Source organism: Oryzias latipes, chromosome 20, assembly GCF_053564925.1.
Source record: "Oryzias latipes strain Hd-rR chromosome 20, Olatipes_Hd-rR_3.1".
NCBI lineage: Eukaryota > Metazoa > Chordata > Actinopteri > Beloniformes > Adrianichthyidae > Oryzias > Oryzias latipes.
In genome coordinates this window covers 15,263,173-15,289,338 of record NC_136256.1, presented here as the reverse complement: position 1 = coordinate 15,289,338, position 26,166 = coordinate 15,263,173, and the positions used below count along the sequence as shown (strand labels likewise).

At 41.3% G+C, this 26,166-nt stretch overlaps 1 protein-coding gene and 1 long non-coding RNA gene across 5 annotated transcripts; one reads left to right on the top strand and one right to left on the bottom strand.

Moving 5' to 3' along the window:
* Window positions 1–262: 262 nt before the first annotated feature.
* rnpc3 (RNA-binding region (RNP1, RRM) containing 3) lies at window positions 263–17,144 on the bottom strand. Of its 4 annotated transcripts, none has more exons than XM_023950196.2 (16): window positions 17,026–17,144; window positions 16,583–16,760; window positions 16,449–16,496; window positions 16,244–16,353; window positions 14,021–14,110; window positions 11,281–11,392; window positions 10,580–10,648; window positions 9,330–9,472; window positions 9,027–9,152; window positions 8,526–8,638; window positions 6,148–6,330; window positions 4,632–4,726; window positions 4,381–4,439; window positions 2,622–2,754; window positions 1,428–1,505; window positions 263–512 (listed from the first exon to the last, which is right to left on the bottom strand). In XM_023950196.2, exons 2-15 carry the CDS (start codon window positions 16,733–16,735, stop codon window positions 1,437–1,439), a joined length of 1,503 nt encoding a protein of 500 aa, XP_023805964.1. In that variant the 5' UTR covers window positions 16,736–16,760; window positions 17,026–17,144; the 3' UTR covers window positions 263–512; window positions 1,428–1,436. The 4 variants fall into 4 exon arrangements, with proteins under 4 accessions (XP_023805964.1, XP_023805965.1, XP_078794788.1 ...); XM_023950197.2 differs by having other exon boundaries at window positions 263–319; XM_078938662.1 differs by lacking the exons at window positions 16,449–16,496; window positions 16,583–16,760; window positions 17,026–17,144 and adding an exon at window positions 15,549–15,689.
* Window positions 16,876–23,109, top strand: LOC144988335 (uncharacterized). The gene is made up of 2 exons (XR_013652203.1): window positions 16,876–17,158; window positions 22,904–23,109. It is a non-coding gene; the product is annotated as an uncharacterized LOC144988335 (long non-coding RNA).
* Window positions 23,110–26,166: the final 3,057 nt, after the last annotated feature.

The following is a 26,166-nucleotide window of genomic DNA, read 5'->3' as shown; positions in this document are numbered from 1 at the left end:
GTAAGCTTACCGAGAGCTAGCAATTTCCTACAGGCTGGTGTCTGTCTGTCTGGCTTGTTTGCTGTCTGTTCGGGACGGTTTTCCGATTGTTTTGACAGCTTACCATCTGCTTCGGGTGGCGCTCTCCATCTCCTCTACCTTCTATTTGCTCAGCTTTTCCTTAGAACGAAAATAACCAGCTTTCATATTTTTGGGATTAAGTGTGCCAACAAACTACATAAATGTTGAGGAAAACAAAGAAAAAAAATACAACAGCAATCGATTAAAATAAAAAAAGGTATTTATTATTGGTTGAACACACGGCGTCTCCAAACACCACCTGAAAGTCAGTCAAACAAGGAGAACTTCAAAAGTTATCCAAAACGGTACAAAGACAACCTTCTTTTTTTTGGCAATGTATTTGATTCCATTTGTTAAGCTGCTTCTTTTCTTTAAGGTTCACTTTTCCCAAAGGATATGTGAGAGTAAGGATACAAATGGTTCTGCTGGGCCACAAAATCAGGCCTTGGTATCTTGAATAGATAAAGCGTCACAATCACAATGCAGTTCCACCAGAACGAAAGAGAGAATACAAGACCCACTCCGATTAAAAGACTGTTTTTGGTGTTTGTCTGACGATGTATGAAGAAAATTGAGCTGAAATTGTATTTCTGAGTATTCTTTTGTTCAGATTTGTGACGTAGAAAATACACTGGGCAGGTCTTTAGCTCCCTGCTCCAATGGGGAGAGGAAAAGGGGGCGGGAACTACAGCAGCAACTACTGTATTTTTCAAATGTTGAGTCGCTCCCAGGCAAGAGTTGCAGATGCCAAAAAATGCATTAGAAAGAAGGAAAAAATATGAACAGGTTGCACTTTTGGGAGAAATTTGTTGAAAAAATGCGGGACCAAGAACGGACAGGAAGGGTAACGGAATTAATAACAATACAGCAAACTTCCTTATTGTAACACACTGATGCTTATTTAACAATCGCAATTAGGAATCTATAATAATAAGAAAAAAATGATTCTGATAAGGATAGAATAAAACAGTGTGCTAACAGTTAACTAAACAATTTATGTCACTTCAAATCATTAAATCTGTTGAATTTCCTCCTCTATATTTCGCCAAGCCCCTGCAAAACTGATCGATGCTTTTTCGTGTTGCTGTCAGTAGCAAATACTGATATGCACGCCTACAGTGCCCCTAGTGGTTGTTTTTCTTTTAATTTATAAATCACAAGTCATTCCTGAGTGTAAGTCGCAGCCCCAGCCAAAGTATTAAAAAGAATACTCAGAAAAATGTATCTCCTAAAAAAGCGAGACAGGTTTTTTGATTTTGGCTAAAGCGGCATAATTATAAATAAATGAATACAAAAGTAATTTAAAAAAAGATCATCGGAGTGGGTCTTTCAAAATAAAAGCACACAGCCTTGGGAGATTCACTCACCTACTAACTTCACCTCTGCTTTGAACCTTTTTTAGTGTCAGTGTTGTCTTGTTTGGGCCGCGCAGACCGAGCAAATTGCTGTGAATGTTTCAGTTAAGGACAATAGAGGTTTTAGGCTAGCTCATTATGGGATGCAGCTGTGGAGGTCCCGTCTCTGGTGACACACGTGTGTTGGTCATTGGGCCACAACGGCTTCCCTATAAATCTCAGACACTGGCGTTCTGAGGAGCTTTGGTGGCTTTCCTAACTGGAAGGAGCTTCTCAGTGAGTTTGTGCCAGTCGCACAAAAAATGAAAGTCTTTCTAAACATTTTATTACTTGGTAACAAACTGTAGGGAACTATCGCAGCACAATTTGTGCTAATAGACGCAATCAAGGTCTAGGAAACGTCTGTACATTATTGCAGGGTCTGTCATTGTAAAATGATTTTTTTAATTTACCCATTGAGATGAATTACTGTTGTTGGATTGAATCACTTTAAATCAACTTGAAATGGGAAGGAGCATGATTAGAAGAAGAAAAGGGGAAAAAAAGCTTCTTTTTAAGCTTTTAAAATCTCTGGACGTTGGAACCAGCAGCCTTCCATGCTTTGTTTTCATTAGCCAGTGTGCTAATAGGTGTCCTCTTTTAGGAAAAAAAAAGCCAGATTATCTCCTGAATGGAAGCAACCTGCTTTATTCTCTGCAGCTGACAGAGCAAAGAGCTTAATGAAACCGTTTGTGTTGGATTTTTTTTTTCCCTCTGTTGTCTTCGGGCTAACAGGCACACTCAAAACTCAGCCGCCTTGTTTTGTTAGACAAGTTCAAAAGTTGAGGCGTAATTATCTGCATAGAGATGAGGAAGAGCAGGTGGCGCCTTAGTGAGACTCCACAGTCCCGGAGGCTCTGAGGGTCACAGCAAACAGCTGTGTTAAAAATATATAAAATATATATATATATATATGGAATTCATTTTAGGTCCTGTTCATTATTTTTCCAGATTTATTTAGTAATTATTTTCAAGCTTTTTTCCCTCGCTAACGAGTAAAAAAAACAATTTATTTGGATTAAAATATCATTATAGTTGTGACATATTCCATTTGTACATATTTCTGTGTTTACATCATTTGAAATGAGCTTTCAATATGGCAGAAAGGCTGCAGTTACGATTCTTTTTCCTCTCTTCAGATAGAAGGGAGAAAAATGAAAAGGATACGACGACGAGGGGTTTGTCGTGGAGCACGAAGCCGTTGGTTTCGCGCAGGGCTTTCTCTGCGCTCTGCTCGTTCGGGAGGCCGATAAAAGCCTGCCCCTTCATCCGGCCCTCCTTCATCAGCACCACGTCGAACCTGAGGAGCAAAGCAGAGCCGGGAAGCAGAGTAAGCCCAATGTGGAAAAACGGTCCAAAAGAACGGTTTCTATGCAATCAAATCAGGATCAGCTTGAAGGGAAAGAAAACCAAAATGTACCGGTAATTAAAAAATAAAAAATAAATCTGAATGCTGTTTTGGATTGTTTCTAACATGTTCTTGTGGCATTTTTCTGATGATGCCAGACATGTTTTAAAAACAAATTAAGGTCAAAATATTATTTCTGAGTATTTCTTTATTCAAATTGTTTTGAATCGGGAGAAGAAGCAAAAAAATGCAGAACCAAAAAGATTATATCTGTTATGTAGAAAAAAAACACTGGACGTGCCACACCCTCCCTGCTCTGCTTAAACAGAGAGCTCTCAGCTCTGGACCAATGATCCTGCCCACAGCTGTTATGTGAAATTTTTAATGAACTACTACTGCTCTGCAGAAACTATGTCCTAGAAAAACAACACAGGTTTCTTGGTTTTGGTTAAAAATTGCTTTATCAAAATTAAAAGACGACAGGAAACGATTAATAGATCAAACGATGTTGGAAGGTGGGATTTTAAACTCACAAGTACGCCATGTAAACTTTACAAAATGTCAAAAATAACAAAAACTCAGTCAATTTGAAGAAAAGTAAAAGCAGGGAGAAAAAAGAAAGACTAAAATGTAAATTTGGAATTTTTTGGCCGCATCATCCAGCTGGAATGTGACCATACGGTGCAGTAGAATGTTTTAGTGATGCTCCGTTTGTATTACTTTGATGTGGAAAAACAACAGTGGGCTGAATAAATGTCAAATCCATTCACATTGAAGTTTCCTAGTTTGTTTGTACACATATTTATTTTACACTTGATTATCTTGCAAGTAATAAAAGGAATCTGGAAAACTTCCCTGCACTGTTCAGGTATTTATGTCTGAGTCAGACTGTTTGAATATTTGTCTAAAGTTCGATTTTAGGATCATTCAGAGTGAACTAATATCGACTATGAATCGTCTCGCCAACCACAAATTATGATATGAATTGAATCGTTAAAATGAAAAAAAGTAACACCTGTTTAGTGATTTTCAACTTTTGTTTTTTTTCTCCATCTCTGCTTTTAGTTTCCAATTTACAGTTTCAATTCAGACTTTTCATTTTAGTAGAGCCTAATTTTACATGGGGGCGGGGCTTTGAGCCCCTTGGCTACCAGGACATGATTGGCAGCGGGAAACAGGGTGGGGTGCCACCTGCGTCATTGCCCCCTTAAAAAAAAGACGCTATTTTGGAGAGGAAAGGACAATATGACAACCTCTGTCTCCAGATGTCAATCACATCCCAGTAGCCAATCAGCTCAAAGCTCCACCCACAGTCACTTTGAGTTTCTTCAAAGAAAAAAATTAAACAGACACCCAATAAATGAATATATCAGGGACCACCCGTTAGCGACTGAGCACTAAAATAAAGCTTAAATCAGGTGGAACAGTCCTTTGAAGGAACGCTCCAACAAGCAGACATCGGCCTGCATGAATCCCTCCCAAATTCGCAGTGATGAGTAACTGCTGGAGGAAGAAGAGGCGGTGCCAAAGTTGGCATATACACGGTTACCAGGAAGTGACTTTAAGGAAGTAACATACATGTTTCTCTCCTCTTCTGATGAGGGGTCGATGTACCGTCCGTAGATGTATCGCAGATCCTGAGAAACAAGCAAAACGAGGAGATTATCCGTCCCCAACTCAGACCTACAAAGCTGAGTGGTGTAGGGGAAAAAAAAGCCAAAAACAGGTTTTAACGTTTGATAGAAATGTTAAAATGTTAAAAATTCTACCATTCATGATGGAGACTTTTTTTTTTAACTTTTAACTTCAGATGCTCCATACAGACGTACCTTCTCTTCTACTTGCTTTGAGATGTTCTTCACGTACAGCCTGCAGGTCGGCTCCCCAGCTCCATAATTTTTAAACACAGACATCCTTTTCATCTCTGTTAAAAAAACAAAGTGATGTTAAGTGAATTTAAGAAATCAAAGAATGTCTTTGCAAATAAATATCCATGCCTAATATTTAAAAACAACTGTGATTTGAAAGATTTGTGTCCTTTTCTCTCCTGCTGGAGAGGAAACGCCTCCCCTGATGTTGAACTTTCCTGCATCCACGACAGATGTGTTTAAGCCGAGCAGTTGGTCGCTACGGAGACCGTAGTATCTAAGACTAAAGAATTCCAAAATAAAAAGGGGGGGGGGGGGGGGGGGGTCCTCATTTGTGCCGCCACAGATGGATCTCAGAAGAGTCCTGCTGACGTTAGGCGTTCAGCAGCAGCTCCTCCTCTTCAGAGGGATTCGTCGGTCTCCAATTGGATTCTCCACCGTTTGCACTTTTTGTCTTTGTTTAGCCGTGACGCGTCTCGACCCACTTCCAACCGATTCTCATCTGCATTTCAAAGGCACTTCTGCCTTTTTCTACATCTCTTCTGTGGAGCAAAGTTAAGACTGTGACATTTGTCCGACACGAAGACTAAAAGTTGTTAATGAGCAAGTTTCCAGGAAGAAATCAAAAGCAGGGTCTGAGTTTGATTGCTCACTTTTTTTTTTTTTTTTTAGGAAACCTTTATGAACATTTTCACGTTTTAAGTGATTTCAGGAATCCTTGTGGGTTTTTACCCCCTTTATTGACTGGGTAGTGCCAACAACGTCATCCGTGTGTGTACATATTCAATATTCCCCTTTACCTTCATCCATGAACAACCTCCATGGTTGTCTGGGCCTCTTTTACTGGAGCGGCTGCAGCTTAAAGGGACTGCAGGTGTGTCTTCAGTTCCCTTGAGGCCTGAACGGCCACTTCAAAGGACGTCGTGAAAATGGAACAGACGATTGTCGTGCATGCAGGGAAGGGCATCGTGAAGTATTCATAAGGAGAATGTAAGTTACACGCTCTTATGGCGTACGGCTGATGCTGTTGTGCGACATCTTTACGCCTCACTTGAGTCATGAGTGAGGTAGGTAGGTGCCTGTATGACGCCCACATAAACTGTCTTCTTATCGTCTAATTTCCTATTTTCTAACAGTCAGGTGAATTCCAGTTTCTGAAGTGGAGGGAAGCAGCCTTGTGCTTATAAGCACCAAAGTTTTTATGCAAGTAACGTAAATCTGCTGATTCTGTCGGCGCCAAAGCTCCTTTTATCTGAGACGGAATCTGTGTGAGTTACGTTACTTGGTCAGAGAGGTAAGGTTTGAAAGGAGGGAAGCTGATGACACCAGGACTGCTGGAGGTCATTTATAAAACATCCACTTCTTTTCACTAAAGAAAAAAAAAAACTCACCACAAAAAAAAGGCTAAATTTGGGCTGCTTTGTTCTTATTATGGTTGTGATCCCTCCCCCAGGCTCCCCTTCCCCCTCAGAATTACCGTCTTTAGCTAGCCGTCCTTTCTCCAGCTCCTTCCTGGATATGACACCCGACACGAGATCGTCTCCGTCTGCACTGTTCTCCTCCTGCTGGTGGGAAGCCTGAGCGCTGGGGTAAAGCTTCCCGAACCCTTCAGACGCCGGCTCCTCCTGAGCGCTGCAGGGGGCGCCCTCCTGTTGCTCCGCTTCAATACGAGATGAAAAACACGCACAACAAGTTGCAGGTTTAAACCTATTTCTAGGCTTTTTATTGTATTTTTGCCAGTGTTTTCCATCAAAAATCAGCTTTTCAAAAACACAAAGGATGAAGGAGATTTCTTAGTGGAGGTTAAATAAATTTAAGAACACAGGAAAAGAAAAAGTGGAGTTAAACAGCAAACTATCTGCATTTCTATCAGAGATTGCACCCTCATCACAGTCTCCTGCTGTTTCTCCAGGCATGGGTTTGAAAATCAGCAGGAAAGAGAAGTCTTTGAGGAAAAAAAACACACATGTACAAACACGTACACACACACACACACGGAGATGATGGAATTACAAAGTGCAGCAGGCGTGTACAAATCTGATGAAGAAGGGGGAAAATAGAAACGTGTCATCCTCATGTTAGTGTGCATGCATCGAAGCAAGGAGCTTTCTTGATGCATCTGCAGACAACTAGATCAGCAGCTTTTCAGAAGTACAGCCCTCCTTATCTCCCCCTGCCCCCCCTCCTCACCTCTTCTTTCCATTTAAATAGCTTGTTTATTGGATCTCCAAAACAAGACTAATCCAAAAAGCCGCCTGTCATAGTTTATCTGTCTTTTTTTTTTCTTTTGTTAGAATTTGAGATCTTTTTTTCCTCCATCTCAGAGTTGTTGCCAGTTGCAGCTGCTGATAGATAAGGCAGACGGGGAACTGCAGCTAACAGGAAACGCAGGCTGTGCCTCCAATGACATTTGCTCAAACAGATAAACTTCTAGGTTTTTTTTTTTTTAACATTTCTGCTGTGCGACACTAAGCTCTAACTTCACCTAAAAAAAAGGGCTCGAACTCCTGGCAGGAACAAACGGAAACACCTCACTGCGGCTAAAAAGAAAAAACAACGTGGAAAAGGAAAAAGGAGGCCTTTCTGTCTACAAGAGAAATCTAAGAATAATTTTAAAGACAAATCGTCAACACATAAGGAAAAAAAACAGCTCAATCAGTGAAGAGTGTTCATGTAGATACAGACAGGATTAAGCCAAAATGTTGCAATAGATCAAAGTTCTGGTTTTTCCTTTTTATTTCTACAATCAATCAATTACAGTGATGGAAGCAACGGTGATGCTATGGTGACGGTAGAGAGAAACTGGAGAAATGCAACAGTAAAGTCTCAGAAATGATGCTACACTCACTAGAGTGGTGGTAGTGATGTAGTAGCGTGGTGTCACGGTGATGCTATAGTGACGGTAGAGTTTTTGGTAAGAACTCTACTCGTTAATGTTGGAGGAGAAAGAATGCTGAGTTGGATTCAAAAACACCATACCTACTGTAAAGCACGGGGGTGGAAACACCATGCTTTGGGGCTGTTTTTCAGCAAAGGGACCAGGACGACTGATCCGTGTAAAGGAAAGAATGAATGGGGCCATGTGTTGTCAGATTCGGAGTGAAAACCTCCTTTTATCAGCATTGAAGATGAAATGTGTCTGGGTCTTTCAGCATGACAACGATCCCAAACACAATGCTCGAGTAACGAAGGAGGAGTGGCTTTGCAAGAAGTATTTCAAGGTCCTGGAGTGGTCTAGCCAGCCTCCAGATCTCAACCTCATAGAAAATCTTTGGAGGGAGTTTTAAGTCCGTGTTGCCCAGCAACGGCCCCAAAACATCACTGCTCTAGAGGAGATCTGCATGGAGGAATGGGCCAAAATACCAGCAACAGTTTGTGAAAACCTTGTGAAGAAAACGTTTGACTGCTGTCATGGTCAACAAAGGGTATATGACAAAGTTCAGAGCTGAACTTTTGTTATTGATCAAACACTTATTTTCCACTATTTCTTCTCTCATTTGGTCTCTCGCAGTTTAGGTTAATCTATGATAAACATGACAGGCTTCTCATCTTTTTTGTCTCACTGTATGGAACTTTTCAAAACTAGAGAATAAAATCAAAACAGAAGATGTTTTCTTGATACTACAATCCGTCGTTTGTGGCCAAATATATCAAAACAACAACATTTTAGATTTTTCGGACTGAACAGAAACTAGTGTTTGCATTTTTATGACTTTGCAGTTTTCTTTAATTGCAAAAATGCAAATGATTGAAAAGATCCCCTCCTTCTGCTGTTTTGAATATGGCTTCGTCTAAACTGATTGAATGTTTCAGGTATAGTTAACACTGAACATATGTAGGAAGTCAAGCTTGTACCTTTGCTTTCCTCTGCAGTCGCCACTTCAGGAAGTGAAATGTGGAATTCGATTTTCTTGGGACCAGCAGGGCTGGGCTGCTCAAACACATCGGAGGGCTGCAGCGCTGGAGCACTGAGGACGGCAGAAGCAAACACAACTACAGCTACAGCTACACTTAAAAGTTTCCACACACACAAAAAAAAAAACCTTCTTTCCTTCTGACCGCTTTGGGATTTTTTTTTCATAACTTCCTTTGTTTTGAACCGGATATTTCCCAATCCACAAACACACAGCCGGGGGGAAACCCAAGTACACACTTTAGAGTAGGGAAACACAGTTTGTGGTTGCTCATATGGAGTTGGTGTGAGACATTAAGTCTCTGAGCGCCACAAAGCTGTCTTTATGAGCAGGATTCATCGCCTGGAGATTTGGGTTCCTCGCTTTTTAAGCTGCCTCTGAATGCAGCCTCCAGATGAATTAACTGGGAGGGCTGTGACACACATGAGTGCTTCGGCTGTACCTCTGAGACTCCGGTTTGGGAGCATAAAGTAGATCCTTGATCTTGGGCTTTTTTCTTTTGGAAGCTGTTTTTGGTCTCAGGGGTCTCTTGCAGGCTCGGTTGACCAGGCCCATCAGACGAGCCACCCTGAAATAAAGCAAGAACAGAGAAAATAAAGGAGAAAGTTTCCAAACCAGAAAAAAAAAAAGACTCTTTCTCCAGCTACAAACATTTAGGTTGGAGTCCCTACTGACCAACCGAGACGGGTTCAGCTCGAAAAACGGCATTTTAAGAGTCGAATGTGAGGAATGATGCCCCTTTTACCTCTCTTTGTTCTCATCATCCTCACTCTCGTACTCCGACTCTTCATCACTGGACACCTCCATGTCCTCCTCAGGTAGGGGAGGGAAGTCGGGGGGGAAGGGGGGAGGCATGGGCATGGGGGGAGCGGAGGGCAGGACGTCAAACTGCAGGAATCAAAAGGTTTTCAGTCAAATTAGGAATCATATGATCCGTATTTAAGGTTTAAAAATGTTTTTTCAGAACATAAAAGATACAAAAAATGTAAGACAAGCAAAAACATCAAATAATAAATAAAATAGTAATTTTGAGTCATTTGGTTGTATATAACATCCTAATTTAAGCAAAAGTTTTTGCTTAAGTTTTTTTTAAGTATATAAGCTTGTTCCAGGTAACAGATTTGCCTATTTTAAGGAAAAATTCAGCTTTATTTGACTTATAATCAATATCAAAATTTGATAGATTTGAAAGTTTGTCATTGTTGTTTAATTTTAGGGTTACTAAGGTTTAGAAATAAGGATTTGCTTGTTATACCTACTTTTAAGATATAAAACTCCTTTTTGAGCGATAAACACTTATTTTAGGATGAAATATGTCTAGTTACAACAGACCTAAATATAAATGTTAAGAATTAATTTTGAGATTTATTTTTGGTCTTAAATGACTGGTTGAAAGATATCTTATCAAGATGGAGTCTAGATGATGGTTTTCCGCCTATAAAAAGTAAAGTTTTGAGAAGGACATTGTTGTTGTTGCCATTATTTTGCATACATAAACTTTAGATTTATCTTTTAAGAATAAGTTCAAGTTTGAGATTTTATGAAGATTTTTTTTTAAAGATGGACAAACTTGTATTGAGATTGTATTTTCATTTGTTTACATTAAAATGACTCATGTCCACTTATTTCACTAGTTTATGGTCACTGTCATAAAAAATAAACAACTAAGAACAGAAAAACTCAGTTTTTACTTGGAACCATTTGCGAAGAATTAGCAGAAAATACTTAAAATTGGTCTTTTTTCATCTTATTTTTCCCTTTTTGAACACTTGTGTGCAACTTGTTTCTAGATTTTGATATAGATTTCTTGCTACTTGCTGTACGGAAAAATCATTTAACTACTTTCAAGTGATTTTCTTCATAAAATCATTTTTTTTTCTATTTAAAGGCAAACCGTGTACGTAGTGTGTTTCTCAGCTTGAAATATGTGAAGCTCCGCCCTTCAGTCGCTCATGCGGACAGTTTGATCTCGCCCGCTCGCGTGTGGGGACTCACCATGGGCGGCCGGGCCGTCACGGGTCCAAAAGGACACGGTAAATTCATCTTGTTCATCAGATGAAGAACCTGAATAAGAGAAAGAACGAACACGGGTGAGGCCAGCAGCAGTGGCGGCTTTCAAGTGGCGCATCATTCCTCAAGCTGGAAACACGCCGGCGCTCTGGAACGGCGGCCGTATGTAAAACAGATTGCTGGGTTTTGCATACAAATATGAGGATCAAGGTGGGGGATTGAGGCTGGGAGGCAGAGAGGAATACCTGTGGCACGGCTGAGCCCGAGGCCGCTCCGTCTGTAGCACACCAGCACCCCCAAAATGCCAAATCGGGAAGTGAGCGCTCAAAAATATAATAAAAAATAGGCATCAAGGCTTCCAGGGAAATGTTAAACCCATAACTCATGCCTCCTACTTACAGTTTATTATTAATACTTGCTCCCCAAATTGAAATTTAAAAGGCAAATGTTTGCCGTTTGATCTTTAAGAGCTCGGATGGCGCTCAGGAACCTCAGGGAGATGCTTTCCAGGGTTGACAATGCGAACCTGACGCCCCGGTATCCTGCAGAGTTTGCATTTTCTTCCCTATTTTTAACAAATTCCCCATTTCCATTTTTAAAAAAAAGGCAAAATGGAAATCAAAACAAATGTTTATAAAACAGGAACAAAGACACATGCCTCCATCTGCGTCTGAGTGTTAACTCACCTGAACGTAAAGCTTCGGCACGCTTATGAGGGCGTGGACGATGTTTGTGAGGATGCTGTTGGAGGGAGGGGGGTATAAATACTTCAATGTGGGATTTGATTGATACTTCAACCTGAAAACAATCCGAAAAAAGAAAGCAAAGTTAGAATCAAGCTCTACAGCTGCAGATTCACAGAAAAAGTCGAGCTCTACATGCAATTAAAAGGACCGTTTTGATCAAGATCCACTCTGAAAATCATGTTTTTGAGGTTTTAGCGTGTTCCTGTGGCATTTTTCTGCTGATGGGGGACATTTGTGAAGAAAAAGCCAAAATTGTCTTTTTGAGTTTTCCTTTATTCAAATCATTGTGAATCAAGAGCAGACAAAAAAAAAGCATATTTGTGACGTAGAAGATACGCTGGGCGGGTCACAAGCTCCCCGCTTCTAGCTCTCAGTAAAGGGGAGGGGAAGGGGGTCCCGCCCACAACTCAGAGGTAAATTTCTAATGAAATCCTGCCGCTCTGCAGAAACTATGTCCCACAAAAAAAAAAACAACAACACAGGATTTTTGATTCGGGTTAAAAACGGCATCATCATAATTAAAAGACCACTAGGAACCTTTTCCAATAGACCACAAGATGATCAGAGAGGGACTTTACAGCTACAGCTAAATGTACAGCTAAAAACCGGGTTTACCTGTTCAGGTAAGTTTGGCTTTTGGCTGACAACTAAATCAGCAGAAGCTAAAGGTATCATGTTCTAAATAAGAACGTCTTTTTACATAACCCTTGTGTTATCCTAGGCACTTTAACATTGGGAGTTGGGTCATCTAGACCCACTAGACAGTGCTCTGAACCTTTTTTCTTCAATGATTTGTGATCTTCACTGGTGTCCATGAATTACATGAAATCTTTCCACCTTTATCCACCTTTGTCATGGTAGGGAGAACATGTCAATGTAAGGGTGGGGTCACCTAAGATAGCACAAGGGTTAAAGATGGTTTAAATCTGTCTGCAAACACACTCCTGCCTGAATCTATACATGACTACAGTATTGATTAATTATTGTGTATTTCATCAGCACATTTACATTTGTTGCATAGGATTTGTTTTCAGGAAAATCTAGAGTTGATTTTCCCAGCATTATGCTCTCTTAGGCTTCCGTTGTTCCGTTGCTAATAGGCTCTGTGCACGCAACTAAGGAGTTCTACTTCCGCCGCCTTGAGTGTGAGGCCGACCATTTCCGGTTTGCGACTTCTAGAGCAGCGACACGGCAGATTTTGAATGCGAAAGATGGCATATTTCACCCGTTGTCTACAAGGTCTCCCGAAAATCGACGTGAACGACATCTACAGGATTGTCGACCAGTGCGTGGTTACATGGGCAAAATATCGTGTCGAAAATACCAGAAGGGAAATGTGTCCCGTTGTAAACATACCTTTGCTGTCACATATGCAACAGCTCGGTTATACGAGGCGATCTTCCAAACGTGCTTTTATTAATGTTATGAATATTATGGAGCGCCTGTTCGCTCATCATTTTATATTTAATCCTTGTGGTCAGTGCTTTTTTGTGGAAGAAGCTGGAAGAAGAACCCAGTGTTAGGATAGACTAACAACACGGGCTAACAACATTAGCCTGGCTTTTGATGGACACAAAATCCAGGACAAACCATGCGGGAAACGCTGCAATCTGCATCCTGGCTGCATGTAAATGTCTGGGAATAACATCAGCCTTTATTTTGTCGGGGCACAACTAGTAGAAACACAATTCCATGTGATTTTTTGAACAGTTTCTAAGGACTGAGCGTCATTTCTGCTCTGAAAAGCTCACACACACTTTATGCTCTGCTCTGTCCTCGTGAGTCCGGCAGCCGGTAACCCAGAGCGGCGGTTCGGCTCGCAGTCCGAATTCTCACACATAGCAAAACAACAAAACGCACACGTAACAAAGCACCCTCCCCTAAAACACATTAATTAATCCGGCTGCTCTGCTCAGAGAGGTTCACTCGGTCCACTGGCACCGGAGCCCGAACGCATAGCTCGGGTGCCGGGTCCAGACGTCAGTGGGGACGCATCCCCCGCATCTCCCTCGTGAGGGGTGTAAGAGAGGCGAAGAGCCAGCGGGGCAAGAGCGGAGCGGCTCTTTACTCGGGGCGTCCGCAGAGCAGCTGGTCGGTCCTGTATGAGCTCCAAAGCTTTCTCTCAGCGAAACACCGTCTATGCATGACGTAACCCAGAGCAGAAGTGACACACGATCGGAATGACCGTTTACATGAACAACGATCGGTATAACCCACCTATCTCGATCGGAAAGAAATTTTGATCCGAACGAGTCTGACCGGGGCAAAGTATTCCGAACGACGCGTTTACATGACGCATTTTCTTTCCGATTGCTGCAAATACGAAACACGACTCGTCTTGCTTGGGGTGAAGTCCTCCCGCCATGTTCACCATCCATTTGGCTCTTACCGACACATCTACTGGAAAGCTATGAAAGCTTATAGTACTGTTGTACTTTGACAAATTCGCACACGGGTACACAACAATGTTGTGATGTCTTTGTCACACGTTGAAACACCAAACGCCTGTCTTTTACCCGAAATCCGCTCCTATTTACTCAAAACTAGCAACTCAACAAAACTCCCCACAACAATAACACGACCAACAGGAAGTTGTCGGCCTTACACTCGAAACACGGAAGTTAACCGGAAGTTCTATCGTGCACGTAGGCTATTTCACAATCAGTTTGTGTTTTCTTACCCAAGGTTGGGCGCCACACCAGTTTCAATAAGTGGAATGTGAGGCTGTGTGCTTTCCTTAGTCTTCTGCTTTTCTTTGACATTTTTAGCACTGTGGGAAAGAGACAAATGTCACACAACCATACAAGAGACCACAATGTGATGTTGTATCAAAGAAAGAGAAGGAAACAGTTATGGCTGCCATCATTCTGTTTAAAATCAAGCAGTATTTCCCACCATTGAACCGAATCGTGGGAAAGTGAATCGTATGTTTATGTTGACAGTGTTGAACGCCTGCTGTGCTAAATTTATGAAGGATTTATTATTTACTGTTTTACTACAATATGCCAGGCTAGGCATAAGCCAAATGGAGGGTCTTCAGTCATTGTTACTCGCTTTTTAGCTAATTCAAAGAAGGATTTCTTGGACCTTTTTATTTTCACAAGTCATACATTGAATTAAAACAAAACCAGAACCCAAAGCTGATGTTTGAACCGAATCTTGGGGAAAGAGAATTGTTGCATCCTTAGAGACTACTAGGGCTGACGATACGATAAATATCACGATTAGGGCAGAACGATATGAGGAAAACTCGTGATATGCGATATTAGTGGTCAATATTGCAATGACGATAGTTATTGCTCTAACTGGTGCTTCAAAAACAAATTTTAAGTGTGATGAAGCAGCGTCACAGGGGGTAGGAGGGCGCTTGGATGTGCCACGCACAAGTAAACGTGCGTTTCACCGTTCATCGCCACGACAACGGTCTTCTTTCAGAGCGTTGTACACGTCACTCTGATTCAACAGGTCGATGAATTCGAATCTTCTGAAGCAAAATTTTCGCTTGCTTCCCCTTTAGCATCTTGAGGCTCTGTTTACCTTCATGACCCGTTATTTAATGAGCCCGCCAGATGATTGGCCAGAGTAGTACAGCAAAACCGAATAGAATAGAAGTGGCGGCCACGTCCAAAACGGAGCATCCAAATCCATCTTTTAATTTTCAAGATTCAATGGGTTTATTGTCATATGGACACAAGGAAACGGGTTTCCCTGTACAATGAGATGCTTACTCTGCTGTTCACTCTGAATGCCATAAAGTTAGAGGTTAAATAAAGATAGGGTAGGGGTCTACTGTGTCCGGAATGCTGCTCTGAATGTGGGTCAGGACCACTCTCCTGATGATTGGAGTGAGTGTTACTGGTCTGTCCGTATTCAGGCAGCTGGGAGGGCTCTTCTTGGGGAGGGGAACAATGGTAGCGGTCCTGAAACAGGAGCAGACAGTTGAATATGGAAGTGAGGACGTCTGTCTGTTCATGGGACGTGGTATGAGGGCTCGCCCCGGAATGTTGTCTGGTCCTGCCGCCTTGCAGGGGTTGATCCTCTTTGGGGCTTTTTTTTTTATACCTTGGCTGATGAGACTAGTGTAATGCAGTGGAGGGACCACGTAGCATGATACACATACACATATGTGACATACAGGACTGTTTATCCAGGGAAAACTTCCTCACTGGCACAATGTTCTCCACACAAGTGGTGATGTACCCACTCACATAGTCCACTCCACGCTAGGCTCTTGGCGTGGAGCCTTCCCCTTTTGCAGCACAGTTTCCATAGCACCCTCCTCCAGTCAGCTGACTTGCAAGAGGCCTTCCTGATGGGCGTAGTCACGGGGGCGCACAATGAATGCAGATCTGGTGACATTCAATGGTTCAATGGTGCGAGTTTGCAATTTGAACTAGTGCCAGTCTGTTGTATGCCACCCTGCATGGCATCAGTGCACTAAATATCCGAAAAAAATTAAAAAAACATAAGCTGGCATTCTAGAGCAATGCAAGCAAACAGGTCCGTCTCCGTGGGCGTCATGTTGATGTGGTAATTCCAATGCTGTGGAAACAGTACCAACTTACACAGAGTTACTAAGGGGTACACGTCTCACTGAGTTCTGGAACAACAGTGAGGATCTTGTTGCTTTGGTGCAAATCTGCTTAAATGGGCTGGGGGTGTCTTCTTGCCAACTAACGGTCAGAGGTTCATGCTGTTGTTCACCTTTTAACAAATCCCGTCAGGGGTCGCCACAGTAAATCAGCTTTCACCAATTCCCACAGGTGGTGCAAGTTTGCGTGTTTACATGCTTGCTTAGGATATAAAAATGGTTTTGTCAGGTTTTTAAAATTGCTACAAGTATTTCTAAATGACATATCCTGATTTTTCACAGAACGGATTTCCGTGTACGATGCAAACTGACCTGTCAGACACAGGCGGATCCCTTAACACAGTGATGTTATCTTGGCCTTTAGCAAACTCCACGACAAGCTTCTGATCCAGGATCTCTAGCTGATGAAGCCTGGTGAGAGCCTGGAAGACATTGACTCAGTAGCAAGAAGTCCATAACAATCTACAGAAACGGAAAGACTTCATCGACATTTCGACCTGAAATTTCAAATCCTTACCTTGCTTGCGAGGGTTTTAGTTTTAAAGGTTGCAAAAGCTGCATGTTTCTGTGGAGGAAACGTGCAAAACATGAGCTGAAGATCCCTGAAAGCTGAAGCTCAGCAGAAGCGAGCTAGCAGAGCAGAGGACCTACCATGCGGCCATGGTTCGAGAAGACTCGGACGGACTCCGCTCCGAAGTATTTCAGGAGGTCTTCCTTTTCGTCCGGGCTCAACTCAGAGGGTAAGTGGCGGACCAGCAGAGTTTTACTGCCTTTAGTTTCAGCGTCTTCCTCATTTTTGCTCATTTTTCAACCAACAACAACACACCTCCTACGTTTATTTTTACAAAAGAAACGAAGTTATTACAAAACAAAATCACAATGTCTTAATGCAAAAAATTGTATTTAAAAATTAGCTAATAATTAGCTAACTCGTTGCTAAAGAGAGGTTTAGAGTTTTCGGTTCAGATTTCTATCAGCTGTCCAGTAACTAAGTTGTTTTTTTCTTCTAAACAAAGCATAGAGGAAATATGTATTGAATGTTATAGTAATAAACTCCATGAAGCTGAGCAAATATATATATCATCATGTCTTACCTGTTCTTTCTCCGGAGCTTAAAAACACACGGGCTTCCGGTTTCAACTCTTTTTCTGTGTTTTAGACATGTGGCACCGAGCGAAGTAGGAGAATGTGCGCCACTGCTGGACCGGAGTGGTAACGCAGGATGTGGTAATATTTTAAAATTCCTCTCTCCACATAATATGTTCTTAAAAAAGAGCCACCTTCAGTTTTCTTCAAAGGTTTTTAATGAAAAATAATTTTTTTCCCCCAAAATAATGACATTGAAAGCCAGTCTAACCCTTCAACATTTGTTGAACTCTAAACTACATTCTTTAAAATTAAACTAAAAATTACCCCGTTTTTTGAGTGTTAAATCAAAAATGTCTATTGTCAAGCCATATTACACCTTCTTTTTTTTTCTCTTACTTGTATTTGTGAACTATTTTGCTATTATAAAACCTGCTTTGAGAGCAAATGCTAAACTTCACTATATTTCCACTTGAGGGGCTCAGATCAAAGCTCTATCGAAGACAATTAAATGGTTAATGCATTAAACAAATTCCGAGCAAGTACAAAGGGTGCTTATATAAGTGATATAAGTGACTCAACAAGATTTGTTGATATGTTTTTTTTTACCATAATTCACCCTCTTAGTGTTTGTGCCTATTTCTTCAAATTCTCCAAAACAAGGGGGTTTTGCTTCATCCAAAGCCTATTTCAAACTTTGCATACAGTCATTCATTATTATATTCCTGTCTATAGTTTTTATTTTATTTTATCTAATTAAAATAATACAAATTAAAACAAAATAAAAGTGAATTATTGCTTAAAAAGCACCTTCAACAGGGAACTCGAACATATAGTTTGCCATACTTTATAAGACTGTCCAGTAGCATGTTGATGTGTGATTTTAGTTATTTACCTGCAGGGGTCAGTGTTGCAATGTGAAATAGCAGCGGACTGATGTACAGTATGTTTAAACGTTCTGTTTCCTGTAAGAAAAAAACTCATAGCTTCTTCATATTTGAAATATTGATACTAAGATTGGCCTTAACAACAAAGACAGGTTGTTTTGAAAAGATCAATTTGAAGTTTAATCTTAAAGTCATATAAAAACAGGTTCGAGCAGCTGGAGAATTGTCGTTTTTTTCCCCCCCAGAGGGATGCTCTGTGGGTCTTAGTCTTCCCATCCTCACCCTGGAGAAAACCCCCTCTGCACTTCTCAAAATGCCTCCAAATTCCAGGCCAAATGAAGCATTTTCTTTGACGACCAACGCGAGGGCATTCCTCTTCAGCGGGGACACAATACCCTCTTTCAGCGTGGCCCGGCTCTGAAATTTCACAGGTGATGGGAGGAACGGCAGTCATCCGATCCTCCTCCCTCCCACCAATGTAACACATCAGATCCAGGGAGCGGGGCAGGAGATGCTTGTCAGGACTGTGGTTGGATGCTGAGGGGTGAAAGGAGACTGGCGTTTTTTTAATTTGTAGCAATTGACCTTATTAGAAAAACAGCAGCTGATATCTGGCAACTTGTGAAATATGTGGTGACAAACACCAAAGGAGGCAAAACCTTTAAATATCAGACGTGGTTTGAAATAAAATGCTGCCTGATGATCAAAGGGGCAGGGCCATGAAGGGAGGGTAAAAGTTGAAGGAGATTTGAAAGTAAGAAAGAAAAATGAAGGACGAAGTGCCTTTTTAGGGAAGCTGATGCAGTAATAGAGTCAAAACTGGTCTTTCGGTCTGTCAATAACGTATAATAAAGTTCAGAGGAGCCAGCACTGATGAATATCTAGTGTGTTGATTTAAAACCTTCTATGGTTTCCTGACTTATTTGTCTGTTTTTCAGCTTTTCATGGTTAAATCATCTTCACTGCATCATTTTACTTCTGCTTTTATTTTAATGAGTTTATTAATTAGGAGTTTTGTTTATGTCACCCAGCCCTGCGTCTTGTTTCCGGATCTCTCTGGACCAAACTCAAGCAGTTTTTCAAGAAGAATCCATTCTTCCTCTCCGTTCGGCTGTCCTTCTGTAGGGGTTGCTCCTCTTCTCGTCGGAGCCTCACCCAGCTTTGCTCCTCTTTTATCCTGCCTGTTCTGGGGGGTTTTGGGATTTCCCTCCTCTAATTATGGACTGATGGCTGCCCGTCTCGTCTCTTAAATTGATTTTTTTTTTGGCCCTCCTTCACGGCTCCTCCTCCACACACCTGAGTTTATGTTTTGTTTGTGGGCATCTGGAGTACGTGTTGGAGAGGAGGTTCTGAAAGGAACGGTGCAGTCTTGTTTACCGTCTTTATAATGAATTATTAGGGGTGTACAGTGGTGTAGTGGTTAGCGCTCTTGCCTTAGAACGAGAAAGCCTTAAATTTGAATCCTGGCCCCCACGTGTAAAAGGGTTCGCCGCTCCATGGCCTGAATAAGACGCCAATGTAATAGATGATGATGAGCACTAGTGCTGTGGCAGAACTTTGAATGTATCTGCTGTAAATCCAAGTATTGTTCACATCCGTTGCCACGTTTTTGACTGACTTATCGCATGAGTTGGCTTGTGTTTATTTGCATAATTGTGACTTAATGGAGACAGGATAATAAATTGCTTTTTCAACATTTTTAGAATTTCGTTCAATTTTGCGCATATGTGCAATGGAAACGTAGCTAGTCTTTTTTTTGTGTGTGGTTGGGTGTCTTATAAATTCAAACAGATTTTTTTAGGTTACTAATAACATGGGGAGTTAGCGTAGCCACAGTAATGTCATTCAGTTTTTTCACGTGTTACTAACAAGACTGTAGGTGCCAAAACTGTCTGTCCACTTGACGGCAAGTGATTGTTTTTGTTTACACCTGCGTGCTGGGCGTGTCACTTGAGTAGATATCTTTGATTATATAAATGAAGTTCACCTGTTCACTCAGTTGAAATGAATGCCAGTTGGAGTGGTTGAGCCGGGGATGTACACACCTTTTGTTGACCGCTTATGCTCTAACGCACATGAGTCAAACTCAGGCCAAATTTGGCCCGCAGTGTAATTTTATTTGGCCCGCAAGATCATGTCAAATGTGCACTAGAGCTGTTCCGTGGTAGATACTGTTCCGCTTATACTACAAATGGTAAATGGCGTATACTTATACTTATATAGCGCTTTCTACCTTCTTACGAAGGCCCAAAGCGCTTTACAGTAACAGTCCCATTCACCCATGCACACACACATTCACACACTGATGGCGGCTCCGCTGCCAAACACTGGCGCCAACCTCCCACCAGAGGCAAGGTGGGGTTCAGTGTCTTGCCCAAGGACACTTCGACACATGGGCGTGCAAGGCGGGAATCGAACCTGCAATCTTATGATCATGGGTCGACCGCCCTACCGCTGCACCACGGCCGCCCACAAATCCCACAATGCTTTGCTAGTATGTTGGCGCGCAGTCAAAACCGGCAATTGCTCCTTTTTTTCTGTTGTTACTCACTGACAGCCATGCTCCAGTCACATTGGACAATTTATTTTCACCCTCCACAAAAATGGCCAAATGAAAGATGGAAAACAGGAGCTTTGAAGACAGGCGGGAGGCAGAATATCTGTTCATGAGTATAAAAGGACAGACCTGTTTGTCTTGTGTTTAGAGCTGACGTGGCTGTAACGAAAGAATATAACATAAGACGACACTACATGAAAAGGTTAAACATAACATATCAATTGCAGTTAATTTTTCAATGAATATTGAGTTTGGCCCATGACTTTACTTCACTGCTTCATTTTGGCCATCTGTGAATTTGAGTTTGACATTCCTGCTTTAACGCATCGAATGTCTTTGATCACTACGATGCTTTGTAGGACGCTTAGTTGAATGCTTTGTAGAGCGTTGTTGCTTAAATGATTATCTTGTACAAAACGATGACCTCACTTGATCAGAGCCTTTCACGTAACGCTTCCATCACTAATGCAAACTATGAATAAGCGTTCAATTATAAAAATATCTTTCATTCAAACATACAGATGTTTACGCAGCGGAGCATGTTTGATAGAACAGACATGTAGCCGCCATGAAGGTTAGGAGTTAGCGTAGTCACAGTAACAGTGTTACGAAGAAGAATTAGAGCTACTTTACTGACACAATTAAGAAAGTCCGTCTGACTGACTTATCTCTGACTCTTTTGTACTGTTTAATGTGCCTTATAACCTGGTGCGCCCTACAGTGCGGAAAATACGGTCAGTTTAACTCGCTGTCTTGTTTTATGGTAGCTTAAAAATAAAATCATTTCATGGTTTTATTTTTAAAACCATGAGTCAGATACATAGGTCAGGTACATGGATCTAGCCGTCGGCTTCAATCATCTATAGCAGTGTTTTTCAACCAGTGTGCCGCGGCACACTAGTGTGCCGTGGGAGATGGTCATGTGTGCCGTGGAAAATTGCCCTCATTAACTGATCTAAAAACATTTCCCATCTCCAGGATTTCAGCTCTGTGTTCATCCAAACAGGCCCTGATAAAACACTGAGGAGTTAGGAATATAAAAGATCGTAAAATACTTTTTCTTTGCGTTTATTTTATTTTATTAAAGACATTTTGATAAGAATGACCGTACCGCGATTCAGCCGCAGCTCCGGCTGTATTTGGGAAAAGTCCCGTCCCTTTGACTGTCTCCACTAATCATTCTTGAGGGGCTTAATCACATGTCATCAGTCTGACCAATCAGAAGTGGTTAAAGTCTTCACTTCCTTGTCCCGATTTAGCTCGTAAAGTCGCTCAGTTCTAACAAAAATACCAGCTAAAGCTCGTCTTTTGCGCTGTAGCTTTCCACAGAATCCGGTATCAGACCGTGGAACAAGTGAACAAAACAATGAAGCTCCGAAAACCGATCTCCGGCCGTTTTATGCACTACATCTCCCATGATGCATTGGGTTGTGAGAGTGACAGGGCACAAGGAGATCTGTCGTTAGACGTCTTGAAACCAACGAACACACATCAAACTATTTTTAAATCTTCTAACTTAACTTTTATTGAATCTTTTAGAAAAAAGCAGCTGCAGTTTCCAGCTTTTTCTGCAACAATTATCTCAAAAATGCATGTGAGATACGGAGGGGCTGTAGATCAATACAGACTATGAGTTTATCCTTCTTTTTTTAAATTTTTGGATGCTGGTGTGCCGCGGGATTTTTTTTAAGGTTAAAGTGTGCCGTGGCTCAGAAAAGGTTGAAAAACACTGATCTATAGTATCAATCATTTTTTACACTTGTGCAGAACCTTTACTGGTCAGGCAAAAAAAGGAAGAAAGACACAAAGAAAGAAAAACTATGAAGAAAATATATTTACAGAACCATTTTATGTTGTTTCAATGCAGCAGTGTGCTACATTTGACCTAAATGACCGTGTTTGACTGCAATCAGAATAACCCATACTATTTTCTCAGGTTCTTATGAGAGTCCTACAGTCCCCATGAACTCACAGTGGTGCATGCAGGAACACAGAGGGAAGGCTTATACCCCTCTAGACAGTAAAGTGTCATATACATATGCAGCTCTCAAAGCTATAAAAGGACTCTTTCATGGAGTAGGCAGTAAACGGGGCAGTGGGGCCCTATGTGGCGAGATGTCTATCATGCTTCCATTATGCCAATACACTGTGTCAAGTAAAAGGTTTATTTCTATGGAAACTAACTGGATTTTACTTTAGCAATGCCATTTATCAAACATTCTCTGTTAAAAAAAATCTTCTGAAAAGAGCTTTAGAGGTGCACAAAACCCAAAATATCCCCGTTCCTGTTGCTGTAAGGCTCAACGGCTATCAAATTACCAATCGGTCATTTTGTAAATGGATCTCTTTGCAGAGACGTGGAAGGAGAACAACTCCGGTTGCAAAATGCTGCATCGCATGAAATACGAAAGCAGACATGTTTCTCTTCCTGTTTCTTTACAGACCGAGTCCAAGAGCATGTGTGTTTGTCGATTCTGCCTCTCGGATCGGTGTGGAATGTCCCCGTATGGACTTTTGAGATCAGCTACCCTCCTTCCTCTGAAAGCACTCATCCTCCAATCTGGTCCTTCAAGACAACAATGTTTCACAAACTGAGCTATTTGTTTAAATGAACTATTTGTTATATTAAAGACCCACTCTGATGTAAATTATGTTTTTTGGTGTTTTTAACATGTTCTTGTGGAATCTTTCTTATGATGGAGGAGATGTGTAAAGAAAATTAAACTTACACTTACATTTCTAAGTATGTCTTCATTTCTGATGTTGTGAATCAGGAGCAGATGAAAAAATCCTGAGCGTATTTGGGACGTAGAAAATACATAGGGGAGGCTACAAGTTCTGTTTTATTCTGTTGCATCATTTGTAGACGACTAGATCCATTTGTGTCTTCGTTTTCCTCGTCAGAGCTGGCATGTGACTCAAAACTGTACAGCTGGATAGCTCCAATATGGCTCGACATTTTTGTTGCCCTGCTATTGTTAGATTGGGGGTGCGGGGGCTGTTAGCTAACGGGAGAGAGTGTAAACAGAGAGCTCTCAGCAACAGGAAGGGGACGGGACACAGACTTACTCCTAGCCAACAGTTCCGCCCAGATATCAGAAGGGAGTTTCTAATGAACTCTTGTCGCTCTGCAGAAACCATGTCCTATAAAACGACACAGCATCATCATAAGGAAAAGACCACAGGGAATTTTACAATAGATCCAAAGATGATTGGAGTGGAACTTTGAAATTTTCGTTTGTGCAAATGTTTACGAGAGTTGAAACTGAAAGTGGCACTATCTCTCTGAAGCAGCAAGACTGGAAAACCTTTCATGATGTTCACATCTGTTTCCATACTAGACTAAAATTGAAACTAAACCGTCATCAAACAGACTGTGAACAAAGACAGGACATTTGAAACCATGTTAATCCACCATAGAGAGCCCACTCCATAAAGATCATGCTGCCTGACATTCCGAGGAACTTAAAGTAACTTTAATGCAGCTACAAAGGGCCTCTGACTTTGGCTAATGCTATCCATGAGTCACTGCACCCGTAAAAGATGCTGCAAGAATGCACCAAAGTGTTACTCTAGAAAAAGCACGTTCTTCGGTGACACTGCTTTTTGGTTGGCATGGAAACTCTTGTTTTAGCAAGCACTTTATAACTTCATTGCAGCTTAAAAAAACAACAACACCACTGTCAGTTTGTGAAAGTAAGGTTTCAGAAAAAGATATCTACATGGATTCTACTGTCTCTGCAGGTGGGGGTGGGGGCACCTTCCAAATGTCTGCTTTGTTTGGCAGCTGGTGAAATCCTAGCAAGCAAACCCTGATTCGTTTTGGTCGTTTACTTGCAATTGAACCCTGGTGTGGTTCACCTACAGTGTGAAAGCCCACCGAATAGTTAGGGAACAAATTGTGAACTAAATTTTTTAAAATGTGGAAAACTGCTAAATATGTTAAAATTTGTTTTTGGATAAATGGGATGTAGAGGGGAGGGGAAAGCACTTATCAATGTAGGGTGCTATTTTTGATACCAGTTGATGGTGATCTTAAACGCCTGCCTCAAATGAGCAGCATCCACAATCTTAGTCTTAACTGTGGACTAAAAAAACAAATAAATAAATAAAGTGTGGACTAAACCAAACGAAGGCGGGAACGTTTTCATTTTCTTTCTTCTCATTACAATTAAATACACAAGACAATCTTAACATTCTTGCCGTTATTAGTTGTTATTAATTTGAATAGTTAAGAAACAAATTGTGAGATAATGTGTCAATGTTTTGGATCTCAGGGGTGCACGGTGGTGTAGTATTTAGCGCTCTGACCTTACACTGCCTGAGTTTGAATCCCAGCTGTGGACCTTTTTGTGTAGAGTTTGCATGTTCTCCCTGTGCATGCATGGGTTTTCTCCGTGCATTTCGGCTTCCCCCATGGTCCAAAAACATGCTTCATAGGTTCGTTGGTGTCTCTAAAGTGCCCCTGGGTGTGCATAGGTAGGATAGGCTCCAGCAATCCAGTGACCCCAAAAGTGGATAAAATGGGTTCTGGAAATGGATGGATGGTATTGTACAAAACTGTTTTTTGTTGTTAATCCTACAACTATGACCATATGAAGCATCTTTGACATCACATAATGTACATTTGACCCTCATGCATAGACAGTTCTCAAAGAAAGGAAGTGCTGTGGGTGCTAGGAGCAGCTTATCCTGGCTGGCACATGGTAATCACAGCACAAAGCAGCTCTGAACCAACTATTAATTCCCCAGCTGATCAGCATCCAGACAGACAGAAATAATATAATCTGCAGCCTTCTTTGTTTGATCAGCATTCTGCTCCGAGCGTTTGATTACCGGTGAAGCAGGACGAGTTCAGATTGTTAGGTGTACATGATGAGTGGGTTTTTGAATCAACGCAAACATTAATTGTATACTCAAAACAAAAGCAGGTTGGATTGACTTAGTTGTGTATAAGAACCTCACCAGTCCAAGATGGTGGAATATAGGTTGGCTTCTCTGTCTAACATTAATTTGGTGTCTCAAGCGGTGCCTCAAACAACATTTATGCTTATTTTTGTTTTCTGTTTCCTTGTTGTTGTTGTTGTTGTTGTTGTTTTTACCCTTCCTGGGTTAAAATCTACACAGACCCATTTACAGTCTTAGATGAACTGAAAGCGTTTTGACTTTATTAGAAACCAACAAAAACAACCAAAACCCTTTTTCCTCTAAAATTAGAAAATGCTCTTGCTGAAATAATTACATCTGTGTTGCTGTGGTTAGTTTGGACCCAGTTCTAAAAATAGGATTTTTGAAAGCATGAGTGAACATTTAGCCTAAACACTGACTAACAGCTTCTGTTCTAATCCTGAATGGGGGATTCTTATTTTGATGCACAAGTAAAAAATGTAACCAATGTTGCACATATCCTAAAGCCACGCTTGGCCAAACGGGATTTGCATTTTAATTCAACATTTAGTCAATGTACAGATGCCATCAGAGGTCCTACAATGAATTTCAGTTGTTGTCTTGAATCATAGAGTTCAAATTTCTGAACTTTGGTAAGGAAGATGCGTCAGATCAACCAATCAGGACCTCAGTTTTGGCCTGTGACGTGTTGATGATGAGTGGGTGGAGCCTAAAACCAACATGAAGGAGAATCTGATCGTTCTCCTCAAGATCATTTTTATTTGCAATGAGGCAACAATAAAAAGCTCCTGTAACTT

What these genes read in the sequence shown, in the direction of transcription:
- rnpc3 (XM_023950196.2), bottom strand. Translation starts at nt 16,735, where the DNA reads ATGAGCAAAAATGAGGAAGACGCTGAAACTAAAGGCAGTAAAACTCTG. An exon ending in CTAAAACCCTCGCAAGCAAG is followed by an intron (nt 16,354 to 16,448) that starts GTAAGGATTTGA and finishes AATGTCTTCCAG; the next exon opens with GCTCTCACCAGGCTTCATCA. An exon ending in GACTGCAGAGGAAAGCAAAG is followed by an intron (nt 6,331 to 8,525) that starts GTACAAGCTTGA and finishes CTCGTATTGAAG; the next exon opens with CGGAGCAACAGGAGGGCGCC.